Here is a 26,724-nt window from a genome sequence, read left to right as displayed (position 1 = left end):
TTGATGATTTTAGTCGCTTCTCTTGGATCTATCCACTCCAAACTAAAGATGAAGCTTTGTCCATGTTTATTCAATTCAAGAATTATGCAAAAAAAATAATTTGACACTAAGATAAAAAATTGTGCAAGGTGATTAGAGAGGTGAATATAAAAGTTTCACTAAGGTTCTAGTAGATTCGAGAATAGTGTTTAGACACTCTTGTCCTCACACTTTAGCTCAAAATGGAAAGGCTGAAAGGAAACACAAGCATATTGTTAAAGTTGGTCTTACTCTTTTAGCTCAAGCAAAAATGCCTTTGCATTACTGGTGGGAAGCTTTTCACATTGCAAATGAACTCATAAACAGGCTTCTATCTATTATGTTAGGGGGTATTTCACCATTTTTCAAATTAATGCACAAGTACCCTAATTATGACAATCTTAAAGTTCTCAGTTCAACATGTTATCCTTGTCTTCAACTATATAATCAACATAAACTTCAATTTAGATCAACTAAGTATGTTTTTCTTGGTTATAGCAACTCTCACAAGGGTTATAAGTGTTTAACCTCTATAAGGAAAATTATTATTTCTCATCACATTATATTTAATGAATGTGATTTTTCATTTGCAAAAGGATTCATTAATAAGAAAGTCTCACCTCAAGAAGAGGATGTTCACCCAAGTATATTCTTTGCGCCTCTATGGACTTTTCAATATGTGACTTGTCCTACTAATACAATACCTCCACTGTCCAACTCTTCAAGTCTAGAAAATCAAAATCTTATTCAGGTGTCAAGTCCTACTAGATCACTTACTACCTCATCTGTATCATCACAACATGCAGATTTACAATATGATGATCTACAAGACAATAATACCAGTACAGAAAATTTGACAGTTGGACCTAAGCAATCAAACTTACCTTCGATCAATCAACATCACATACTTACTCACAACAAGGTTGGGATTCACAAACCCAAGGCACCCTATGTTGGAATGGAAAACATTGAAATTTTGACTCATACAAAACCAACTAGTGTAAAAGAAGTGATGAAATCTACTGAATGGAAACAAGCTATGCTTAATGAGTGTCAAGCTTTGATAAAAAATGATACATAGGTTCTTATTCCCTATGAAGGCCAAAGAAACATTGTAGATTGTAAGTAGATTTATAAAAATAAATTCACTACAAAAGGCACCCTACTGAAAATAAAAGCAGGATTAGTTGCAAAAGGGTTTTAACAAAATCCTAGTATTAATTATGATGAGATGTTTAGCCCTATTCTAAAGGCACCTACCATGCATTTTATACTTATTACAGCCATTACATTTGGCTAGCCACTACGATAAATTGACATCAACAATGCCTTCTTGAATAGTTATTTGCAAGAAAGAGTGCTCATGAAACAACTAGAGGGGTTTGTGCATCTAAAATTCCCTAATCATGTATGCTTACTAAAGAAAGCACTTTATGGTCTTAAACAAGCTCTAAGAGCTTGGTTTGAGCTACTACAATCCATGCTTCTTGATTGGGGTTTTATGAGCTCTAAGTGTGACAGCACATTGTTTTTCTTTAAGAAAAGAGAAATTATCTTATTTTTTATATATATATTGATGATATCATAATTACTAGCAATTCTTTGATAGTGCTGGAAGTATTCATTAAACACCTACATTCTCTTTTTGCCTTGAAAAATCTTGTCCCAAATCATCATTTCCTAAGTATCGAAGTTTATAAAGATGATACAAGAATTTACTTAAAGCGAGAGATATATTCATGAACTATTGAAGAAATCTAGAATGCTAAGTTGTTCATCTATGCCTACTCCTATGGTTGTTAACAAACATTACTCAAGGAAAGATGGCATACTTTTACAGGATCCTACACCCTACAGACAAATCATTGGAGCTCTTCAATACTTAATCAACACACACCCAAACATCATGTTTGCAGTCAACAAATTAAGTCAATTTCTCAGTGCTCCAATAGATACGCATTAGCAAGCGTTAAAACGTTTACTTAGATACCTGAAAGAGACACAACATGGAACTTCATCTGAAATCCAATAATCATCTCGCTCTTTAAGGTTTCTCTGATGTAGATTGGGCAATCTGTCGTGATGATCGTTGCTCAATGGGGGGACATTGTGTCTTTCTTGGTGACTCTCTTGTCTCTTGGTCAGCAAAGAAGCAAAGAATGGTGTCTAGGTCGAGCGCCAAATTAGAATACAGAGCCCTTGCAAATTTGGTTGCTGAAATTGCATGGTTGCAACTTGATCTCTTCAGCCGGTCCTAGTCGTGTGGTGTGATAACATAAGCGCTGCTGCCATGGCCTCCAATCCAATGCTTCACACCCGATCCAAGCACATTGAACTTGATATTCATTTTGTGAGAGATCAAGTTCTTGGGAAACAATTGGTGGTGTATTTATTCCCTTATCTGAGCAAGTAGCATATGCTTTTACTAAAGCACTGACACAATTAAGACAAACTCAGTCTTATCAAGTTTCCTACCAATTGTTTGAGGGGGAATGCCATGACAAGACCCAAAACACAAGAACTACAATGCAGCCCAAGAGGTTCAAGCCCAATCTAAGACAAAGCGCAAAGCCCAATATGTGTGTAAAGTGCTAAACTGGTTATTTAGTCTATTGTACAGTATTCACCTTAGGATTAATCTTTTGTAGTTCTCCTGTATACGTGTATTTAGATTATGTTACCTAGGGCTGTGTACCCTAACTATTTAAGGGAAATAATGCTTTGGCTTATTAGCCACCATTTTTACGAACACTATCCTTGAGAAGTTTATCTAAAATAATCTAGTTTCCTAATTGCCACCTTTAATTGATTTTTCGTTCAACTGTAAAGCATTGTCTGGCTTAGAAAAACATATAGGAGGAGGGACTCGTTTTTAACAATTTAGATAAGAGCTGGTGTCATCCACCAGTCAGTCTTGATCCATGTAGCATATTGTGAGGATAATTCCTTAAAATATGTTATATATATGCTTAAAATAATTAATGCATGGACAAGACTTGGATAAAATTTTTCATAAATGTGTCCATTGTTTTCAGGGAAAATACTAGTAAGTTATTGTACTTTGATTACATTTTATTTGTAGTCTTTATAATTTTATTTCATTGTTCACAATCTCTTTAGTTTGATCCGTGTGTAACATTAGTCTCTGTAATGTTAAAAATACATATAAGGACTTTGAGCTAAAAAGTTAATTTTGCTGATGTGTATTTAATTTTGTTAATCCCTTTTGTTGATGTGTACTCTATCTTACATTTGTCTGCACATTCTCTTTAATTGAAATATACAAGAAATATTTTTTTGCCCCCTTGCCTTTTTATTTTTAATCATATCTAATTAATTTATTTTTATATTATCATATTTTTAACATGTCAGCAAAGGAGCTAGCATTTTAAAAATTATAGAGACTAACATTGCAAAAAAAGAATTATAGGGATTAAAAATAAAATAAAATCAAAGTATATATGGCTATTGTTGTATTTTCTTTGTTTTTAAATAAAAGCATTAAATGTTAGGAAAGTTTTCTGAAACAATTAATCATGTTCTACTGGGCTATAAAAATTCCCAATTTATGAATACTGCACCTAGTATTAACTAGAGAAGGCATGAACTTATTCTATAATTATTAGAAGTGTCTTAAAATGTAGTAGGACAACTGGAACAGTGCCACAAGGAATGGTGATCAAAGTAACATGGGTGGTCCTTTCTCACCAAAAAAAGGGCTTACATTCTGTTTGTTGGAGGCATTATTATCAGTTGTGTTTGGTTTTTCGGGTTAATTGAGCACATGGTTAGTTGAATAATTAGTGTTTTAGTGTTGGTTATGTTTATATTGGGAAATGCAATATCGAACGTAACAGAATTTTTTAAAGGTAGACTTGATTTGTTGGCTTGAGAACGTCACAATTTCCAGGAAGGATTATAGAAAGGTGCTGATAGTTTTTTTAAAAAAATGTATGATTTTCATTTTTTAAAATTGTTTTCAGTTTTTTTTAAAGCATATTTGAGTGAATGTTTTGTATGTAAATGGTTTTAAAAAATACTTTTATTTTTTTGAAACAAAAGAAAATACAAATGTTTTAAAATTATTTTCATTTTTATTTTTAAAACACATTATATTTAGTTAATAAAAGCTATGGTTATCAAATATCAACTCTCAACCTCTGCCCACTAATGTCAATTATCATCACTGATTCTCACTAATTATCACTATTAATCTTTGACATTGATCGACACCATCAGCCATTACCATCTGTCACTATCATTAGTTGCTATCCATCATTATTAATTGTCACTACTAATTATCATCATTAATTATCACCAGCTATAAATTTGTTTTTAAATTAATATGATTAAATAATTTTTTAAAAATGAAAAATGGGAACAAAATTAGAAAAGCCCTGACGCTCCCAACAGGTCATAATAGTATATTGTGACCTGAAAGTGACATACAAGCATATAACTAAGGGACTGTTAACTGCATATCTCCCACAATGGTAATTGAGTTTGGTTTAGTGTAATCCACTGTGAATCGATCTATGAGCTCAAAGTAAATCAAGATTAAATTACAAGGGAAAAGAAGGTCGGGGCTAATACGCAAGTCCACATGACGACTAACAACTATTATGGGCTACGAGCCTCTCAACTTTTGCTACTTAATGCCCATTGAAGGACCATATGTAGTCGTACATAAATATAAGCCACTGCAGTCAGCAGGCTTTATTTCAAAATTTAGGAGTTGTACATAAATATTTCAACCTTTTGATCGTTAGGGTCAATTTTCAATATATATATATATATATAGTAATTGTTAACATTATATAAGCATCCCCATTTACGTTTGGTGCTTCTCTCTATCTGCATCTCATATATATTTTGGGACTTATTCATTTGGAATTTCCAAAACAAAAAAACACTAGCATGTTCAAACAATCATCACATTTATGAATTGTTAATACATACCCAAATAGAATATGTATTTTTTTTTGGGCCAAAAAATGGAGTGTGTATTTGAGCGTCATCAGATTTCTTTGTACATTTTTGTTTAATAGAAAAAGACAAATAATGTCTCGTAATTACCAGGTAGCGACCCATGTTTCAAGTTTCTCATTGGCACAAGTTGAATAATGCCTGCCATCAAGTGGGGGAGGGCCACGTGCAGAGCACGTGAATCAAATAATGAAATGGGGGCGCCGGCAAGTAGTGTGCGTGATTTAATGGAATGGGAAACAGGAAAATATCAATAAAGGATACAAAAAGTGAAAAAACTTTCTTAAAGAAATTTTTAATAAATAAAAATTAATAAATTAATAAACAAAATTAGTGTTTTAATAAGTATTCTTTCCATCCCAAATTATTTTAAAAATAAATTATAAATAGAATTAAATTGAGTATATAAATTTTGTAAGATATTAAATTTTTCGGACATCCTTCGTTAATGCTCTCCCTAGTTAAAATCATGAAAGAAAGCCAAGTTTTTAGGCCCCACTTTTGCTTAGAGGCTAATTGAATCACAGCTAATATACAACCATGTAGAATTGTAGTTATCAAGGTAAGGGGGAAATTATTTTTTTTCATTTATAAGTTAAATTATTAAATTTTCATTATAAGTAACTTGTAAGTTGTAAATAAGATTGAAGGGAGTATTTTCAATTTGTCAAAAATCTGTTTATTAAAAATTTATTTGTCTAACTGAATACAGTTTGATATATTAAAATTTGATACTAATAATTCAAAATTAAAGTATATTGAAACATAATGGGGCCAAAAAAAAAGAGCAAAAAAAAGAAAAAGGAAAGAACAAGTCGGAGAAAGAAGTTGAGATTAAAAGGGATTGAAAAGGTTAAAACGAGCGACTAGATGGATGCAAGATGATGTGATGAAAAGTGGGAAAAAATGCAAAAGCAAGAATATTTTGATACATTAGTGGCCGGAGAATCCGATGCTTTTTCTCTCTCCTTCTTTGACTTTCTTTTTCTTATTGGTTCTACCAATGCAGGCTTACACACCCTTGAGTTGAGTAATGAGTCTTGAGTGTGTGCATTTATTATGTTACATTAATAATATTTTATTAAAAAAATTAATTATATCCACTATTACTATTAATTTAGATTATTAGATTCAAATCACATCAAACTCTAAATATTTTAAAATGTTGGAGTAAATATACACATAGTGCAAATAGTTCATATATGTATTTCGTTGACTATTTTTACTCTATACAAGAGTTGGGTAAAGATATAGAAGAATAATAATAAAAAAAATTTTATCCCTAAACTACGTATCCATGTTATCTGTGACATAAATTTATTTTTTATAATTTTTCTCCTTAATATTTAAAAATGTCGCAATATGTCTCATGCAGTATGAAAAAAAAAAAAAAGGTTCTGAGCCTAGATGCTCTCCTCTTAATTTAAAGGCAAAGTTAATAAAAATATAAAAATAATAGTACTAAAAAGTTGTGCTATTACTTAATTACAAAAATGGTGAACAATTTATTACTCAAAACAAACAAAATATTCAGCTAATGTGAAACTGGTCCATCACATGATGCACGATGGGACTAAAGGTAAGTGACACTAATTTATTATTTATAAGTTTTTGATATGGATAATAATTTTAAAAATGGATAGTGATTTAAAATTTTTTTAGGAAATGATGTTTTATATGGATAACAAGCCATTTTAATATATTTGGTTTTTTTTTTGACCAAATTTTAATATATTTGGTTATCCGGGCCTTTCCATGAGAGACATGATTCTTTGATTTCTGATTTATGATTTATCATTTGTCCAACTTAAAAGCAACACACTAACATTCATTTCTCCATTCCCCTCATTAGACTAAACATTCCTGCTAAAGCAAAACTTAGGTCAGTTTGGATTTGAAACTTATTATTGTCAGGCGAAATTTCATGATTTGAAAAACGTTAATTAAAGTATTTACATATTCATGTTCTTGTCCATTGAACTATTCTTCAATGACAATCATTAAGCTATACTTAAGATTTAAAAATAAAATATTTTTTCTCAATTTATGAAAATTGACATATTTTTTAAATTTTACCCTTATGTATAACTTATACTCACCACTTTGAATGTATAATTGTTCACCTCACAATTTCATGTAAATAAATTTAAAAAAAACTATGAAATAATATGTATGATAAAAAGTGTGTTATATTACTCACTTCTTTAAAAAATATAAAATATTTAAATAAAATATTTAAAATATAAAATATTTTGAGTCTTTCGGTGTATAATTAATAATATTTTTTTAAAATACCCCTAATTAAGGGTTTAATTAATAATTTTTTTAAAATTAAGACATCCAATTAAATAGAAATAACATAAAAAGAATGTATAATTTAAAAGATAATTAATTAATTTATTAAGGTATAATTAAATTAAAAATATCTTATAATATTGAACAGAAAAAAATGTGTCAAAGCATATGACTATACTTTCTCTTGTCTTAGTTATATGGTAGAAATAAAATATTTTTTTAATTTTATTTATAAGTCACATTATTAAATTTTATTACAATTTTTTTTGCCTTTCATTAAATATAAAAAAAAAATATATAGTTAAAGTATGTATATTTAATAAGAATAAAGTTAAAAATTTATTAAATTTTTAAATAAAATTAATATTTTTTAATTCTATTTATAAGATAGAGAGAGAATAAAAAATTTAATCTTATTTATAAAATATTTATTAATTTTTAATACTCTTTTTTATATTTTTACTTTTATTAAATATTTAAAATAAAAATATTAATAATAAAATTTAAGAACGTTTATCATAAATAAAAGTAAAAATTTATTAAATTTTAAAATAAAATTAATTAATTTTAATTTTTTTAATTTTAATAAAATTTGTTAAAAATAATTTATAAATAAGATTTGAGTGAATAAATTTTAATTTTAATTAAACATGTTAAAAATAACAGATAAATTAAATGAGAAAGTGTAATATTATATTATAACAATAAATTTAACAAAAGTGATAAGAATAGAAGAGACATAAAAGGTACAAATTTCAAGATTTCTGAAAGTTCGCAGGCTGCTGCCATCTCTGAATGAACATGCACGCGGTTTTATGTCATTTCTGGAAAAACTGTGCGCCACATTCAATATCCACGCGGGAACCTCATTCAACTTCAGCTTTGTTTTAATTTTTTGAACCAAATTTAGTTTCATATTTTTAACATTTCAAACAAAAAGTATTCATAATAATTTTTTTTTTAATTTTCAATCTTAAAGGTGGTGGCGGCGGCCGGGTAGCTGCATTCTTTTTATCTTAATACACCGTTTTGTATGTGAATATTTTTTTCATGTACTAAACATAGATTAATTACTCCTTCTTGTTTAGGAAAAAAAGATAAATAGCCTGTTTGGATATTCTTTTAAAATTAATTTTGAATTTAAAATTATGATCTTGAAAAATTTTATCCAAATATTTTAATTTTTTTCAAACCTCACTTAGTTTTCAAAATTTTATTTGAGATAAACTAAAATTTATTCCACTTGAAAAATTAATTCCAATTATTATTGACTTGCTAGTTTGAACAGTAAAATTATTTACTCAAAATTAATTGTGAAAAAATTATCCAAATATTTTTAATTTTATCAAAATTAATTTCTAAAAATTTATTCAAATATTATCACATTTTAATAATTAATTTTTTTTTTTTATGATAACTTCAGTATTCATTGTACACTCTTCCTCCATGTGCTCAATGGGTACCATGGTATAAACTATTTTTTATAATTGTTATTTGGTATTATAAAATATAAGGTATTATATAATTTTGTAAAGTTTTTTTTAATTACACTCTATTTCATTTATGGTTAAAGCATATATTTAATTCTTTAATTTTATGTAAAGTTTTATTTTAATCTCTTAATTTTATAAAGTATCTTTTTAATTTTTTTAACTCTAAGATTGTTAGTTTATCACAAAAAATTATACATTAAACTTTTAAATTTTGACAAAATATTGTCAAATGTTAATATGTTTAGTTTAATTTTTATAAAATAATAATAATTGATGTAAAAAAATAATCATTTAAAACTAACGGTATTAAAGTTGGAAAACTAAAAAAAAATACTTTTTAAAATTAAAGAATGAAATTAAAACATTATATAAAGTTAGAAAACTAAATTAACTTTCATTTATTAAGGCCCTTATATATACAATATTTAATGAAATATAATTAGAAAGATGTAAAATATTTTAAAAGATTAAATTTTTATTTAATTTTTTTAGATTAATGCCTTATATTATGATTTGAAAAGAATTAAATATTGATGTTGTCTTAAAAAAAATTGCTAGTTTTTTTTTATCAAGTGGGTTATTTTTAAAAATAATTTTTCTCTTATCTATAACATTTTACTTTACTCATAAAAAAATATGAAATGATTAAATTAAAAGAAGGTAATAAATTAATTATCCTTCTCTTTACATAAAATCACTTATACAAAAATTAACAATTCTTTTTTTTTTGTATATAAAAGATGACCTATATACAGAATAAATAAAAAATGGTACATCAGAATCGTGGTCATCTTTCGTGATGTTCAGACTTATTGATCTGTTTTTTGTGTCTGTGAAGACGGATTTTGCTTCTCCTGCACGGTACAATCATGAAACTGTTGCAGACATTCACTTCGAATGTGTTATTTAGGTTCAAAAATGATAAATAATAAATAAATAAATAAAAACATTATATTGTTCCAAACAAGCTTGCAGATTCACTCGCTTCTCTATTATTTGTGCCATTCACTTTTGCTTACCTTGCATTGCAAGAATACTATTATGCTTTTTTTCCTTTTCTTTTATAAATTACTCGCCACCAGGCTTTACTTCCTCTCCTTCCTTTACACTCCTTGATCATGAACAGTGGATTCCCTTTAGTGTTTGAGATAATGTCATATTATCCCAGACAATGCTTAATCTGATCACTTAAAACAGTAAATGATTGAATTAATGCCTCAACCAATTCAATGAGATATTTCCTCCTTATATCACAATATAAGTTATTGCTTAAAAAAGATCAATTAAAATCTTGATTTTTTTAAAATTTTTTTATATCCTTCAAATCGTATTCTTGAATGTAACAAATATGACATTCAAAATGCTCTTTTTAATTATTTAATAAAATAAGTGTGTAATTGAAAAAATATATATAACACATGTTTTGGAGAAAGTAAAATTTTTAAAAATGATTTTTATTATGGTTTGGAGAGAGTATTTTATTCATGACTGAACGAGGATTTGATTATTAAGGAGAGAAAATAAATAAGAACAAGAGGACATTTTTTTTTTAATTCTTTTCACTGAATCTCTTTTATTATTGGAGGAAACTATTGTGATGTGATCATATCTCTGTCATTTATCATGCTATTGCGTTATCTTTGTTGAGCTATATTTGACTTTTTTTTTTTAAATACCAAATGTTATTAAAATCATCAGATGCGAAGTCTCGATTCTCCCCCCACCCCTGCCTCTCGTCCATTATGCGTTTACAATTGACTGGATTGATTCTGCGCATGATAGAAACAGAGTGCCTTTTATCTTTTATTATATGTCTTGATTTTTAGATTTATTTCATTTTTAATTACAACACTATGTACAAGTTTCCAGATGTAGTTAAAAAATATAAAATATTTTTTAAAAAATTAAATGTTAAAAAATATAAAATATTTTTTAATTTTTGAGATATAATCATTGTATTTTCTTAAAAGTGCCCCTATTGATAATAATTTTATATTTATTGTAGGGTGTTTAATGAGGGTAAATATAAAAAAATAAGGTTAGTTAGAAAGTAAGTAACTACTTTATTAAGGGTGAGATTTGGTTAAAAATCACTTATATTTTTGAACAGAGGGAGTATTTAAAAGCAGAAAAATGTATATACATATTTAAAATGTTTATTTTTAATTAAATCAAGGTACATGTATATTTCATGCAATCATTTTTTTTTTAAGTTTTTTGGGACCTCAATGAGATTAATATTTTTTTTATAAAATGACTATAATGATCTCAATTTAAAAATATCAATAATTATTTAGTTTAAGTAATGATTACTTTTTAATAATAATGATTAAAATGAAATAGCAAATGACAAATTTTGCTCTACAAATTACCAAAGTCCAAGTGTTAGTAAATATCAATGATTAATTTAATTTAAGTAATAATCACTTTTTTTAATAAACACTAAAATGAAATAAATAATTATAATTTCTACCCTGCAAATTTTTTAATAACTAAAATTCAAGTATTGTAATTATGACTACTTTAATTTAAATAATGACTATTTTTCTTTCAACAACTACAAATAATCACTTGTTCATTTATTTTTTATTTTAAATTGAAGGCGTTATAGTCATTTTACAAAAGGCATTAATGTTCAAAAGATCACAAAGGACTTGAGAAAAATTTTTATACTTCACAAGATCTCATTATCATTTATATCTTTTTAAGATATTTTTTCTATCATTTTGCCAATAAAAAACCAAATTATTTTTACTAATCATCTGCATTTCGATATCTACTTGATATCTTTGCTTTGAAAAGTTAGGGCTTAAAATACTTTTTAATTGCTTACAGCTTTTTTCTCATTAAAAGTAATTAGGTTAGATTAGACATTAAATTTAAATATTTTTTCAAAAAATTTAAATATCAATTCTCCATATTATAATGTCCTAGCTCTTCTATTAGACCAACCCTTGCGAAAGCCTAAAATACTTTAAATGAGAATTAATTGGAGGCATACTTTAAAAAAAAATAGATATTTAATCTTATATATTTAATATGTTTTTATTTAATTAATAATAAAATAATATTAATAAAAATAATTTATTATAAAATAAATAGTATATAAAATACACATGTCTCAAGTTAAGTAAAAATGAATAACTTAAATATACAAGTATACAGTTTTTTTCATTTATAATTATATAATATCATAAATTCACAATATAGACATTCGGAGCAAGACAAGGTGTGGGTCCCAAAGCCCCACAAAAGTGGGTCCCCCCGAACCCTCCCCATGCCAACACAGCCGCACTGCTCAGTGCTTAAAAGCAGATGCAAAGCGCCTTCATCTTTGCATCCCAGGCCAAAATTCCGTCAGTTAATTAATTAAATAATTAAGTAACGTCAAATTAAAAATGCACTCTTTTGCTCCCTTTGAGACTCCATCTTTCTTCCACTCTTCAATCATTCAGTGGAAGAAAAGGGGAAGAAAATTGGGGGAAAACGGGAGTAAGAAGCATGGAATAAAGTGTCAGGGTTGAGGATATCTTGAACAGAAGGAAGTCATTATTACTTCACCAAGCTGAGGACCAAAGTCAGTAGATAGTATTCATGGCCATGGGCTTCTTCAAGCTCATAATGTGTAATGTTCTTGTTGTCCTGGTGCTGCTTCCATGTTCATTATTGGGTTCTGTGAGAGCCTCTGTATCTTACGACCATACAGCTATTACCATTAATGGCCAGAGAAGGATCCTCATCTCTGGATCCATTCATTACCCGAGAAGTGCTCCTGAGGTATCTACTCTAAAATGTGCTTCATGGGTCTCACAGATTGCTGACGTTCCATTTCTGTTTTGATTTGCATTTCCTTACTCGGAATCTTTGGTTGTGTCAGATGTGGCCAGATCTCATTCAGAAGGCTAAAGAAGGAGGATTGGATGTAATTCAGACTTACGTTTTCTGGAATGGGCATGAAACTCAGCCTGGCAAAGTAATGAGTACTTCCCAGCTACCTTTGCTGGCCATGTTAAATGGTGCATAGTCGTCCATTAATAGCGAGAGCTAATCAATTTTTTCCCCATTGTCTGTAGTATTATTTTGAGGGGAACTATGATCTAGTGAAGTTCATTAAGTTGGTGCAGCAGGCAGGCCTCTATGTTCATCTGAGAATTGGCCCTTATGTCTGTGCTGAGTGGAACTTCGGGTATTAAAAAGACACTTTTTATTTTATTTTTTTTGACAAAAAAAACTTCCGTTCATGAGGGAAACTAGAAATATCACAACATTTTTGCTGATCCATTTGTAGGGGTTTCCCTGTTTGGCTGAAGTACATTCCAGGTATCAGCTTTCGAACTGACAATGAGCCTTTCAAGGTGAAATAACTTGCATCCTTGTATTTTGGAAAAGAACTTAGTATCTAAACCTTTTCCTATTCCCTATGTCTTACGTTCTGATTATTTATATTTTGTATTTCCTTAATGAAGTTCCAAATGCAAAGGTTTACAACTAAGATCGTTGATATGATGAAAGCCGAGAAGTTATTTGAGTCTCAGGGTGGTCCAATAGTTCTATCCCAGGTAGACTCAATGCTTCCTTTGCCTTTTACTTCATTCCATCGCTGGCTTCACTTGCTGTATATTTTCTTGCTGATTCTAGTTATTTGTTCATTAAAAAAACTTTCTTGACTAGAAGGGATTGACACACAGGTTAATTCTTTTCTAACACTCTGTACAGATTGAAAATGAATACGGACCCGTGGAATATGAAATTGGCTCACCCGGTAAAGCCTACACTCAGTGGGCAGCGGATATGGCTGTAGGACTTGGTACAGGGGTTCCTTGGGTCATGTGCAAGCAAGATGATGCTCCTGATCCTGTTGTAAGTTCCACTGAAGTGTGTCATTCCAAACACATATTTACGTATGGCCCAAACGTTCTCTAAGTTTTTTTTAACCTCTTGATTAATAGACAGTATGTTGAATCCATGTCAGTCTTGGAGTAAATAAATGATTATTCCTCATTTTACTGGCTGAGCTTAGCTTATGGTTTATCCTTTCAATACTCTTTCCATTATCATCTCTGGCTAATGGGTGTTGCCATGAGAGTCACATTACCCTGCATGATGCTTATTTATTGTAACAGTTTAAAAAAATGACACTCAGCTAGTAGAAGGGAGAGCTTTTTTTTTTTTTTTTGGGTGGGGGGTGGGCTACTTTACCCTTTTGGATATAGATACTGAGGCCTGAAGGCATTATTTGCATGCGAGCAACTTTTGCATAGTTTGGTTTGTATTGTCTCCCTTTGAGAATTATACTTGAGGCTTCATATGCTTTCCTCATTGATATAGTCCTTTGCATGTTTGAGTTTTTGGCTCCTAATTTCAATATGAATTTTGACAGATTAACACATGCAATGGCTTCTATTGTGATTATTTCTCTCCAAATAAGGACTACAAACCAAAGATGTGGACAGAAGCTTGGACTGGCTGGTATAATATGTATTTTTTGTCTGTCACCTTGTTATTTACTTCTCAAGTTGCCTTAAAAACTTACTGAGAGAGTGAGAGTGGGGTTGATGCCCCACATTCTTGAGCAGTGTGCATGTGTAGGTGTGGATAAACAAGAAATTCCATTGCCTGTATGTTACTTGTGCTATGTTTTTTTACTTTTTGTGGTATTTGTCCAAAAAGAGGGGGAAAAAGTTTCCTTGACAACAAGAAATATACGAACATGAGTTATCACCTGACCTGTTCATTGCCTGTATTACTTGGCTATGCTTGAAGGTTTACTGAGTTTGGAGGTCCAGTTCCTCACCGGCCTGCTGAAGACATGGCATTTTCAGTTGCAAGGTTTATGCAGAAAGGGGGATCTTTTGTTAATTATTACATGGTAACTTCATTATTTGTCAAATTTAATATGTGGACTTATTTTGTTAAATAACGAGACTAAGTTCATTTGCTTTTTTTTTTTGTTCCAGTATCATGGGGGAACAAATTTTGGTCGAACTGCTGGGGGTCCATTCATTGCTACAAGCTACGACTATGATGCGCCTCTTGATGAATATGGTATTCATAAAGTATTCTGAACCCTTGCATGACTCATGAGCACTTTTTTTCCCCCTTTGATGGTGAGGTCTCATAAGCGCTCTTTAAATAAACACTTCTGATTTCTATTTAGAAGAGATTGGTGCAATCTCCACTGTCACCTGTTGAAGCCATATCAAACATTTCACTACTGTTACTTCAATTTAGCCGAATGCATTTTGAATCACTTTTTCATCTTGTCATTTTTTAGAATAATTTGTGTTCTGTACCTTTTACATATGACTGGATCCTCTGAGTTTTGAGTCTTTAAATTTTATAAAGATCTACACAAACTATTAGTACTTAACATTTACTTTTCCTCATATTTAGAAGAGAAAATTTTATGGTGTAGAACTTCATAAATGTCATTCTTTGGATTTATATGAATGTTTTTCTCCTAAATGTCATTGTTGCCAGAATGATATAGATAAGCCAACCAATTGCGATATGACGTGACAGTAAAGTAATCCAGTGCACATAATATGCATAAATATGCACCTGAGTAAAAGTGACATACTAGATGACTCGCTTATTTTAACTCCCTGCCTGAACTTGAGTTCTATAATTTCTTCCTATAAAAAGGACTGCTCAGGCAGCCAAAGTGGGGCCATCTGAAGGATTTACACAGAGCAATAAAACTATGTGAACCTGCTTTAATATCTGGAGATCCTATTGTAACAAAGATTGGAAACTCTCAAGAGGTATCTAGCTTGATTCAGTTTCCTGAGAATTATCAAACCCATTTAATATGCTTTTTTTTTTTTTTGCCTGAAATTTAATATGATTTATGACTGAACTAAATTTCTAACTTCTCATATCCATGTCCAGGCTCATGTCTTCAAATCAGAATCGGGAGCTTGTGCTGCATTCCTTGCAAACCATGATTCAAGATCTACTGCAACAGTGGCCTTTGGAGATAGGCATTACAACTTGCCTCCGTGGTCTATAAGCATTCTTCCTGACTGCAAGCACACTGCTTTCAACACAGCAAGGGTAGAGAAAAAGAAGTTTAAGATATTATTTGGGTTAATTAAGTATATGTGAATATGAGAGGACTGAATAATTTTCTGTTGATGGTTGATGATTATATTCAGCTATAGTTCTGTTTACAAGATTGACTTGCTTATTTCATAGAAGTAGACATGCGCGAAAGGGAAGGAATAATTAATATTTGGTTTCTAATTTCTATTTGCAAGTTCTTAACTTTTGCTTAGAATAAAGAAAATGAGTGTCTTCAGCAAATTTTACGCTGTGGATTTCAGAAATGAATAATCAATATCTGTACAGGTTGGAGCGCAGAGTGCACAAATGAAGATGACTAGTGTTCCAATTCATGAAGGACTCTCTTGGGATTCATTCAATGAAGATACAGCCTCAACTTATGATAGTTCCTTTACCATGACAGGCCTGTTGGAGCAGATAAATACAACAAGAGATGTCTCAGACTACTTATGGTATTCCACAGAGTGAGTACTTATAATTCTACGTTCTGCTTTCTCTCTCTCACTCAACATTTTGTTAGAACACACTATTCGTAGCTTATTTCTTCTCTCCCTTTCCAGTGTTGTGATTGATCCCAGTGAAGAATTTTTGAGCAACGGAAAGGACCCTGTTCTTACAATCTTATCCGCTGGGCATGCTTTACATGTCTTTATCAATGGTCAGCTATCAGGTTTGCAGCACAGTGCTGATTTACAATATTACAATAGCACTTAAGCCAACTTCTAAGAACAATCCAGTGATGCAATGATTATTCCAACCCTTGCATTGGAAGCTAAAAATGAGATGATAGCTTGATTTTATTCACATTGTAAAGTTTATTCTCATTCTTTTGATCAGGAACTGTCTATGGAAGCTTAGATTTTCCAAAAATAACATTCAGTGAGAGTGTGAAGCTGAGAGCTGGTATTAACAAAATCTCCCTCCTAAGTGTTGCAGTTGGTCTCCCGGTTTGCCTCCTCCCTCTGTCTCACATGCTCTTACTCCACACACACACACACCAATCAAAAGATATTGTCAGATGCACTTCTGCACTTCTAGACCAGTCTGATTTTTCAGAAACATAAATTGTGGGTTACTATGACTCTCTCTGCTGTTGCCATTACGTTGACATGCAGAATGTTGGTCCACATTTTGAAACATGGAATGCTGGTGTTCTTGGCCCTGTTACACTGAATGGTCTCAATGAGGGGAGAAGGGACTTATCGTGGCAGAAATGGTCTTACAAGGTTCTTCCTCAAACATTTGTTACGCTACCTTCCCTTATTTCTTGAAATTTCATTCAAATGCACGTTTCCTCCAGATTGGTCTAAAAGGTGAAGCCTTGAGTATTCATTCTCTTAGTGGAAGTTCTTCAGTTGAGTGGATACAGGGGTATTTAGTTTCACAAAAGCAGCCATTGACTTGGTACAAAGTGAGTGGTTTACACTTTGCTCAAGAACTTTAATTGCATCCAGCATTTCTTAATAGTCTCTTTGTGCTATCGTTATTATTACTGCTAGTAGCAGAACGATGTTCATTGTTGAAATAGAAAAAAAATTGTTTGGATCTCACTTGCATGTGCACCTTAGCCTTCCCATTTGTGAATTCTATCTGGACTTCTACAGAAAAATATTTTTACTTTCCAGTGAATGTGTGGCTTTATTAAAAGAAATGTTGGCCATGTAAAAGTAGGTTGACATGGCAAGCCAAAAATGGCAACCTTCTGGACTAAAGTTATGGAAATGGCAGGCCTTAACATCCTTCTATCCATTAACTCCACTTTTACATGCTTGTAGACTACTTTTGATGCCCCAGCTGGAACTGCACCATTGGCTTTAGACTTGAGCAGCATGGGCAAAGGTCAAGTATGGATAAACGGGCAGAGTCTCGGTCGCTACTGGCCTGCTTATAAAGCATCAGGTACTTGTGATTCCTGTAACTATGCAGGAACTTATAATGAGAAGAAATGTGGAAGTAACTGTGGCGAGGCCTCTCAAAGATGGTGAGAAATAAATTACTAGTTGGTATCATGTATTGGTTGTCTAATGCTGGTGAGGAACTATTATCACATTGGATATTGGCTGATGGTTTCAGGTATCATGTCCCTCGATCATGGTTGAAGCCAGTTGGAAATTTACTGGTTGTGTTTGAGGAATTGGTTGGAGATCCAAGTGGCATTGCTTTGGTTAGACGGGAAATAGACAGTGTTTGTGCTGATATTTATGAATGGCAGCCAAATCTAAGAAGTTATCGGATGCAAGCATCTGGCAAGGTCAGCAGACCTTTGAGACCGAAAGTACATTTATCATGTGGCCCTGGGCAGAAAATCTCCTCAATCAAGTTTGCTAGCTTTGGTACTCCAGTAGGGTCCTGTGGAAGCTTTCAGGAAGGAAAATGTCATGCTCACAAGTCATATGATGCCTTTGAAAGGGTATTACTTTTTTACCTTTTTCATTTGCTTCTGCTTCTGCTTCTGCTTCTCCATGGAACTTCTGAAAATGCTCGTCTATTTTTATGTGATATAATCATTGGTCATTCTCCATGGAACTTTTGGTGAATGAAATGTTGGATGTGTCTAGAATCATTCAACTCAAGTTTAGGCCTATGACGTAAAGGCCTATGAAATGCATTTATGATCTCTTATATTAGTCTATGGGGTTAGAAGTGTGGACATAACGTGGGCATACTACAGGTAGGGTGACATTTTTTTTGTTGATTTGTGGAAAATTAGGACAGCAAGGATTGAATTCCAAGCTATTTAGTCATAGATACTTCTGTATCTCGTCAAATACCACTTTAGCACAAAAGCTTAGGTTATTAAGTAAAGGCCCTTGAAGAACTTCTATCTAACAAAATAATCCTTTCAAGTCGTCCATAGATTATGATCTCTTTAGTCTCATTTTCTTGATTCACTGTTGGCACGGCGTTAAATATAGATTGTTGCTGCAGAACTGTGTTGGGCAGAATTGGTGCAAAGTAACTGTGACACCTGAAAACTTTGGAGGAGATCCATGTCCAAATGTGATGAAGAAACTCTCAGTGGAGGCCATTTGCTCCTGATCATCCTTAAATCAGAAAACAAACGTGACAATGGTTCAAGATTACAATTTTTTTTTTTTTAATGATTCAATTAAGCGTTGTTGGGTCAACCAATTCTACAAATATAGATCACCACCACAAGCATTGTTTTTGGCTTTACCTAGGTGAAGTTGCAGTAAAACACAACACACCCTCTGGTTAAAGGCCTCTAGAGATTGTGGACGTGGACGTGTATATATTGTTCTAGGTATACAGAAGGTGAAGAAGCTCTGTGAAGAACTATTGCTGGATAATCATCGAAACAATACTATCGGATCCATGTGCAAAAAAATCTCCTTTTTTGTTATCTTGTGAAGCCTCTTGCTTCCTGTACTATTTTTGTTATTTTTCCCCCCTGGAAGCTTCCATGAGATCTGGTTGTTTAGTTGCTCTATTCTTGTAAGAAACATCTCAAGAAAAATTGCAAGTCAAAGCCATGTTTGCTTCTCTTTTCTAATGCCTTGTCTTTTGGTTTTGTTGAACTTTGTCTTTGGTTCATGATGTTTCATGCTCACTGTAATAGTACAGTGGTAGGTTATTCATTTCGTTAGCTTTCTGTCGAGTTTTTAAGATTGAGATTCTGATTTTTGGCTTAGCCTTTGTAGACATGTATTATCGAACTTCTTAATATAATTATGACCTGGTTTTCTTAAAAATAACGAGACATTTAACTGGGATCCAAATAAATATGAATAGTCGTACAAAAGTAAATTTTTCTTTTAAAAAATATACACATTGGTGCAAAATATGATTCTTTTAAGTCTCATCCCCAAAAAAGAAGAAATTTTAAAGATATTTTTCAATGAATATATTAAATACTGGCACGGGTCATTGCACTAAGTCTAAATAATAAATCGCATTTTTTATGCCTTCCAGATAGTGTAGTTGATTAAAGCTGTTATTCTTGTTTTTTATTTTATTTTATTTTATTTTTTGAAAATCACATTGGGCATGTCATTCAGTAACCAAAATTATTTATTTATTGTTTATCCGCAGTCTTTTTAATTTAATTTAATTTAATTTAATTTAGTTTCATCTAAATAAAATAGCCTTTCGTCAATTTTATCAAACCCAAGAGACCATATGATGTAAGATATCAAAACAACTTGCCTGCCCGGGCGCACATTTTTTCTATCACTCTGCTTTCTCTGTAAATGCGCGCCTCCGTGGCTACTTTGCCTTCCTACACACTCCATCTCCTCCATTTTAACTCATTGTCACTCCACTTTCAACCTCAGATGCAAGATCCGGAAATTTTTTCGTTCGCTTTTCTCATCTTCTTCGTTGCTCTTTCTCTCATCGTCATTTCATTCTCTGTTTTTAAAAAGCCATCAAAAACAGAGCAGCTGCAACCAGAGAAAACCCGGAATCCTAAAAGTCATGGACCGACGACAGTGAAGCATTCCCTATCAGAATGTGCTGATGAAGTTAAACTTCATCACGCCAATGATAATGACCCGATCCCTTTGACCCATTCGCTTTTGCTCGAGGTATTACCGTCTGATTCGGCGAAATGGGCCAGCTTGTTCGATGATAAAAGTTGTGATTTCAAGGAACTGAATTCGACCTCTTCGGGTCTGAATGCGGGGGCTGATGATACCTCGGAAGAGCAAAGAGGGAAGAATCGGAGGAGGAGGAGGGGGGCAAAGAAGAAGAAAATAAATTCGCTAGCTGTAGATAGTTCTGAACATGACAAAGGAGAGGAAAGAGCAAATACGGGTTCGGATATGGAGCTCAGGAAAGAACCCATCTTTTTATACCCGTTTACCTCTTCTAGTAGCGCTATGCAGAGAAGGATCAAACATCAGTATGATGAGCTCGTGAAATGCCACCAATCGAAGAAATTGACACTGGCTCAGGTTTTTCCCAGCTTGCACCCTGTTATTGCTTTTCTGTTTTCCTTATATGTTATGTCTGATAAGAATCCAATACTCACATTAGATATGGACGAATCTCAAATTGTATTCCAACCATTATATAGTTTGTTCCGTCTCGTGTTGTGGTATGATAAGAGAGACAGATGAAAGAGAGAGAGAACTGGAAACAGAATATCTTCATTACCGATCAAAACTTTCCTTCCCTCTCAGTTGTAATTCCTTTTATTCACAAAGCCGTTGGTGAATTACAGCCAACACCTAACTAACTCCTGTCTAATTTACACTCTTTCCCTTTAGTCATATCATATTTGTGTCAGTACTTGTGACTCTTTGTTTCATACTCTTGAGTTATTGCCGTATCAGATACGTTGTAGGTTGCAATATAGTTATTGAAATTTATTCTCTGCTAAAGCTTATTGTTTTGTCTGCTACGTTACCCTGCCTATGATATAATACAACAGGATATATCAATCTAGTTTGGTCTGTGGAAATAATTTTTTTTTTCACCTTCTGTCTTTGCAATTATTTGGCCACTTTTGAGCATTTATGTTTCTTATTTTCATGTGCTTACTTTGTACATTCTTACCAATATATGTGTATATGCCACGTCTAATTCTTTGATCGGGAAGAGAAAGATTGTAGGTAACATTTCTGATAATAGTAGACACAAGCATAACTAATCACCAAACAAAAAGAAAAGCATAAATACTGTATTCAGACATCAGGCTTAGTATGTTGGTTGTTTTTATGTTTTAATTGTTGATTGAAGTTGAGGTAGATGTAGTGCACTGGCCAGTAACAATCTCCATTCCGAAAGTTACTAAATTTAAATGGACTAGTTTCTGATAGGAAATGAGAGAGAGATAATTCTTTTTTCGGGGAATTTTATGCTAATATTATGGGGCAAGTGATCCATAAGATTAAACTTCAGGGGTTCGGCTGCTTTTCTTTGAAAAGCATGCTCCTTGTAGTCTATGAAAGTGGAGAGCAGCCACGTTGCATATAATTAGGCTTCCATTTCACGTTAGGAAGTGATATTTCTGTGCTAGATGGATGTATTTGATAGATGCAGTTATGTAGATTAGTCACAACTCGCAAGGAATACGTAACTTTGCTGCTTTGTTTGTTGTGGCACAATTGGAACTAGTTCTTATAGGGAGACATACTTGTGCTAGGTCAATTGGGTGCTTTCTTTATGTTTGGTTGGTAGTATTGGATAATGCATGGTCAGGATATTGGCGTGCATAGGGTGAACATAATGCAATTGAATAGAGAAACAATATGCATGACCAGTAAGTGGTAACAATGCCCATCTTAAGTCTCATAAGTAAAGGGAGAAATAGATTTACCAAATGACTACATGGATTTGCAAATAGAACTCGCAAGTCTCAACGTCTTTCTTGAACTATAACATTAAAACATGCTCTTTCTCTAGTAGATTGAGGTACGTAGGTGATGGAGAGGAAAACTTTTGGATGTTTGATGTCCCATGAAAGATTTGCTATGAAGAAAATAAACAAACACTAGTTTCATGTAATAGGTACTAGTGTGAGTGAAGGCATATGCATGAAATGTGCTAAAATTTTTGTGAGATTCTGTGCTCAGGGTGTGAAGTGTGCTGAAAGTAGATCAGAAGCCTTATCATTTGGTAATTTGTAATGGATGAAAGCCATAAGGTTTTCTAATCAAATTTATACTTTGTATATTTGCTAGTAATTTGAGGATTATGATGACTCACCTTGGATGAGCAATATAGTAGCAAAAGAAGTTCATACTCAGCTCCTTCGTCCATTGTCAGATTTTGGTATCAGCATGTTTCTATCAGAATATTGACTTGCATTCTAATTGAGTACCACAAGTTGGTGCCTATGATGAGGCAAAAATTCTGTGAGTATATGTGATTTTTTAGGTCAGAGTGTCTTTAGTTGCTCAACATATCTTTCCATCAGAGCATTGGACTTGAGTACTGAAAGTTGGTTCCGGTAAGGAGCAAAATTAGCCAAGTATGTATTAGACATTGTTCAAAGGCAGATGGCTGTTTCTTAGCTCAATTTAAAAGAACCATTTAATTGGTACTAAGTGGGCTTTCTTGCGTTGTATGGATTTTAAGAAATGAACGCTTTGGTTTGCTATAAATTGTATATTTGATGATGAATCTTGATGAGTTGATTTGAAACAAAAAATAAAATAAGAAAGAGCACACAAGAAAGATCTAGGATCATTTTCTTCTGAATGAAAAGTACAATACTGTTATGGATTTGATATGTGAGAATGATGTAAAATTTCTTTCATGTGAGGTTGTTCTTATTTCAGGCCTTGTTTGATTAGACTGAAGGAAAAAGAATTTGTTTCCATTGCACAATAATCAAAATGTGAAATACCTGCTATATTCCTAAAATCATGACTTAATAACAACTATTTCTTTTTATTATTAATTTTTATCCAGGGACATATGATATTTCACATTTAAAAAGTCGCTTTTTTCATTCCATTCCTTTTTTCATTTCATTCTATTTCACAAACGAAATCAGCTCTAATAACCATACCTTTTCTTTTTCATGGTACTTGCAACTTCTGGAACATATTTTTTAAAATGAGATGTTCGTTCAATTTATCAATACAAGCATCTAAAATTTATAACCCTGCTCTTCCACAATGCAGGTGGTAAAGTTTGCTAATAGTTTGGTTGAAGCAAGGAATGTGCTACAGCACAAGTATGTCCAGAACTCCATATTTATTCTAAAGCATCTACTTCAAGGAGTTTCTTTTTTGTTTGTTTCATTGTTCTCTCGGAAACTAATTTGATATCATGTGAATTTCTTCCTAGTTATATGTCTCCTGTCATTCTTATGCTTTCATGCTCTTTTACTCAGGGCTGATGTGATCCAACGAAAATTTGTAATAACAAAGGCTTTACTATTTAAGGCAGATAAATCCTCCTTTGACCGCTTTCGTCGACAGGTTGGTTAAGAATCTGGATTCTCTGCTCTAGAGAAAAGAGGAAATTTAGATCTTGTTTATCTAGTCTTGCTACTTTGTGTGATAAGCTGTGGGCCTCAGTCATAGTCCCACTACTTTGTGTCAAATATATGATTGTATGACTGAAAGATCCAATTTGATTAGTAAGACAGCTAGAGGTCTCAAGGAAAACTTTGGCCTCAATCATGCAGTCACAAACATTGAGTAACTGATTCTTTAACGTTCCAGATATACAAGCTGGAATTGGAACAGAAGCGATTGGAGGAGGATGCAACTGTTTACAATTGGCTTCAACAGCAGCTTAAACTCTCCCCAGCTTACAAGAAGGTAAGCTTTGTTTTTACTTTTAGAAGATCTGTATAGTCTTCCCTCCCAGCATTCCCTTTGTTTTTTAGCAAAAATATGTTGATGATATCATTTATTTTAGGGCACTTTTTTGGTTTCAAGAGAAATCTTCTAATTAAGTCATTTCTCAAGAAAGGAGAGGAATTTGACCCTATCATTAAATTGAATGACAGACTACCAGCTCAAAGGGTTTATTATGAAAGATCTTGTGCTTTTGTTTGCTTCTATTCTTTTAAGAAATCTCACATTTTTTTGTAGTAAAGTAGAAGAAATCTCACACTTACCATTTCTACTTGAAGATGCTGGAAATTGGAGCTTGTATGGAGAAAGCCAAAGCCTCTGAGCAGAAGGAGGCCACAGAGGATGAATTTGCCGACATTTCGTTTGAGGAATTACTAGCACGAGAAAAGAAAGATTTATTTTGGTTAGTTCCATTTAGTTCATTTTTCCTCCTCAAGATTTCACTTCTATAGTTCGTTATTAAATTCTCCAATTGCAAATAATACATAAACGAACTTTTTGAAAGACTAAATCATGTATTGTTGTGTTGTAAAAAAAAAAAAAACCTTCATTTAGTATATTTTTATTGGATATCAAATGATAGATTCCTAAAAAAACCTTTGGTGTTGGCTTGTTTCTGACTAATAAACATTTATTATTATGTTCTTTGTGCAGGCGAAAAAATGGGAAATCAAGAGTATGCTCAAACTGATAGCTGTGCTAGTTCATTAACTAACAAGAGCTAGTGTAGTATGTAAATTCAATATTTATAATCTAGTACTGTCACAGGAATGCTCTGTTTTTCTTTTCTTATCTCTGCCTGTGCCATTTTGGTTTTTCCTACGGAGTGCTTGTACATAAAATATCATTTAGTTTTTTTGGGTGTTGCTTGGTAGAAAGGTATTTTATGGCTACTAAATTTTTTGTTTTAAGGGATGCAAAATATGATATACCGTGAAAGGGGTTAATATATAAGTTTGTGTTTATATTTCTGCTGAACAATTCTGAGCCTGTGACTGTGTACCTTAGAGATTTCATTTCCTTGTCTCATATGTAGTCCGCAATCAGTTATGTGGATGCATTGGAACTAATCCACCTTTTAGATTGAAACCAAAATTCATACAAAATCACATTTTTGCATATCACTAGAAGAGGGTCTCGTGCTTAAGTTTGAGAGATAAGCTTCACTGGTTATAACATACAAATGAAAATTTTAAATCATCAACTCTTATGATCTCACGATTCTGTGAGTTATGGGCTAGTTTTCTCAATCATTATGATGCCACGGTTGACTCTGAATTATTATGGGTTAATTCTCACAATTATTTCTTTCGAAGAGGTCTAGAGGGGCTAATAAAGAGAGGAGGGAGTTTTTGCATAAGTGGTGCGTTGTTCCTGTGGCTTCAGAAACATGTTTCTTAAAATGAGACGCTGCATGTAAAATTTGTAAGCTTTAAAATTAATATAAGGTGCTGTCCAAGTTACAAAAGCATTGTTTTTTTGAATAAAGTTGTGTAGTTTTTAATTTTCACACCCAAAAAACAAAAAAATACTAAATTTAATTAAAATAATATAATTTAAAAAAAGTCTTTCCTTTTAAAAATTTAATCAGTATACTTTTAAAAAATATTTTCTTTTAAAAAAATTATTCAATTTTTGTATAAAAAAAGAATTGTTTAATTTTGTCAAGAATGCAATGTCTCAATTTTTGGACTCACGAATTCTTAAAAAAGGTATACTATTATTAATTTAGACTTAGCTTTCCTCCTCTCACTCTTCCCTCCTCCTACCTCTCAATCTAGATTAAATGTTTATGTTTTAATTTTATTTTATATTTATTAAAATATAATTATAAAAAATGATAAATTTAATAAATTTGTTCGCCAATCTTGTTGTCCATATTTGATGTGGATGGTTTAAATTTAACATTAAAAGTTTAATCCAATATACTCTGGATAGTATAGTCAACTTATTAAAAATTTTTAATATTAAATTTGGATTGCCTATATTAAATTTGAATTATCTAAATTTGTAAGAAGATTTATTAATTTTTTAAAATAATTTTTATAATTTTTTATTTTAATAATATAGAATAAAAATAAAAAATAATTTGTATAACCCTGGTTGATCCAACCATCAATCAAGGGTTGGGCTATTTCAAAAGTGATATGCTGTTCAGCAGTTGTGGTAGGAATACCTCACTTATCTAGCCATACAGTATTTTGAGATTGGCAGTTGAGGACTTCTTCTGTTGGTGTGATAGGTTGAAAAATACCTTGAGAAGTTACTTTTATTTAGGAGACAAAAGGCACACTAACCACTTTTGTCCTTTCATTTGTCTTTCGTTCAAGAGGAGGAATTATTTCTTGTAAGGCCTTACCATAGCAATACAAAGAAAAGCTTGTACTTGTGCAGGTGGGATTATTGGGATGACATGTTTTGGATGTTGTGGAAAAATTGGTTTTGATTTCTTCAATGGAAGAAGGTCTTCATGGCCAAGCTTTTTAAGGTCAAAGAGAGTACTTCTCTTAGTAAAAAGAATTGGAAGTCCTACCCATTTTATCTTTATTGATTGTTTAAACCATGGTTGTCATCATCATCTTTTGGAG

The 26,724-nt window shown here is 31.9% G+C and overlaps 2 protein-coding genes and 1 long non-coding RNA gene across 4 annotated transcripts; 2 read left to right on the top strand and 1 right to left on the bottom strand.

Annotated features, from left to right (window-relative positions):
* Positions 1 to 12,219: 12,219 nt before the first annotated feature.
* LOC129291692 (beta-galactosidase 1-like) lies at positions 12,220 to 19,463 on the top strand. Its single transcript, XM_054929174.1, has 19 exons — positions 12,220 to 12,569; positions 12,670 to 12,765; positions 12,866 to 12,978; positions 13,081 to 13,147; positions 13,259 to 13,351; positions 13,509 to 13,652; positions 14,173 to 14,261; positions 14,556 to 14,661; positions 14,750 to 14,837; positions 15,438 to 15,556; positions 15,684 to 15,848; positions 16,143 to 16,321; positions 16,418 to 16,527; positions 16,695 to 16,804; positions 16,973 to 17,083; positions 17,158 to 17,268; positions 17,633 to 17,838; positions 17,931 to 18,267; positions 18,786 to 19,463. The coding sequence occupies exons 1-19, from the start codon at positions 12,387 to 12,389 to the stop codon at positions 18,894 to 18,896; spliced, it is 2,538 nt and encodes an 845-aa protein (XP_054785149.1). The 5' UTR covers positions 12,220 to 12,386; the 3' UTR covers positions 18,897 to 19,463.
* Positions 15,608 to 24,690, bottom strand: LOC129291695 (uncharacterized). Its single transcript, XR_008588746.1, has 3 exons — positions 24,400 to 24,690; positions 22,530 to 22,657; positions 15,608 to 15,828 (listed from the first exon to the last, which is right to left on the bottom strand). It is a non-coding gene; the product is annotated as an uncharacterized LOC129291695 (long non-coding RNA).
* LOC129291694 (uncharacterized) lies at positions 19,998 to 25,117 on the top strand. 2 transcript variants are annotated; one of them, XM_054929176.1, is made up of 6 exons: positions 20,000 to 20,773; positions 23,453 to 23,505; positions 23,665 to 23,752; positions 23,999 to 24,097; positions 24,415 to 24,539; positions 24,791 to 25,117. In XM_054929176.1, exons 1-6 carry the CDS (start codon positions 20,069 to 20,071, stop codon positions 24,825 to 24,827), a joined length of 1,107 nt encoding a protein of 368 aa, XP_054785151.1. In that variant the 5' UTR covers positions 20,000 to 20,068; the 3' UTR covers positions 24,828 to 25,117. The 2 variants fall into 2 exon arrangements, with proteins under 2 accessions (XP_054785152.1, XP_054785151.1); XM_054929177.1 differs by lacking the exon at positions 24,791 to 25,117 and having other exon boundaries at positions 19,998 to 20,773; positions 24,374 to 24,512.
* Positions 25,118 to 26,724: the final 1,607 nt, after the last annotated feature.

The sequence above is a fragment of the Prosopis cineraria genome, unplaced genomic scaffold (genome assembly GCF_029017545.1).
Source record: "Prosopis cineraria cultivar Desert tree isolate PC_DT_omini unplaced genomic scaffold, ASM2901754v1 PC13, whole genome shotgun sequence".
Classification (NCBI taxonomy): Eukaryota; Viridiplantae; Streptophyta; class Magnoliopsida; order Fabales; family Fabaceae; genus Prosopis; species Prosopis cineraria.
The sequence above is the reverse complement of the archived record's forward strand: the minus strand, read 5'-3'. Positions and strand labels throughout refer to the sequence as shown.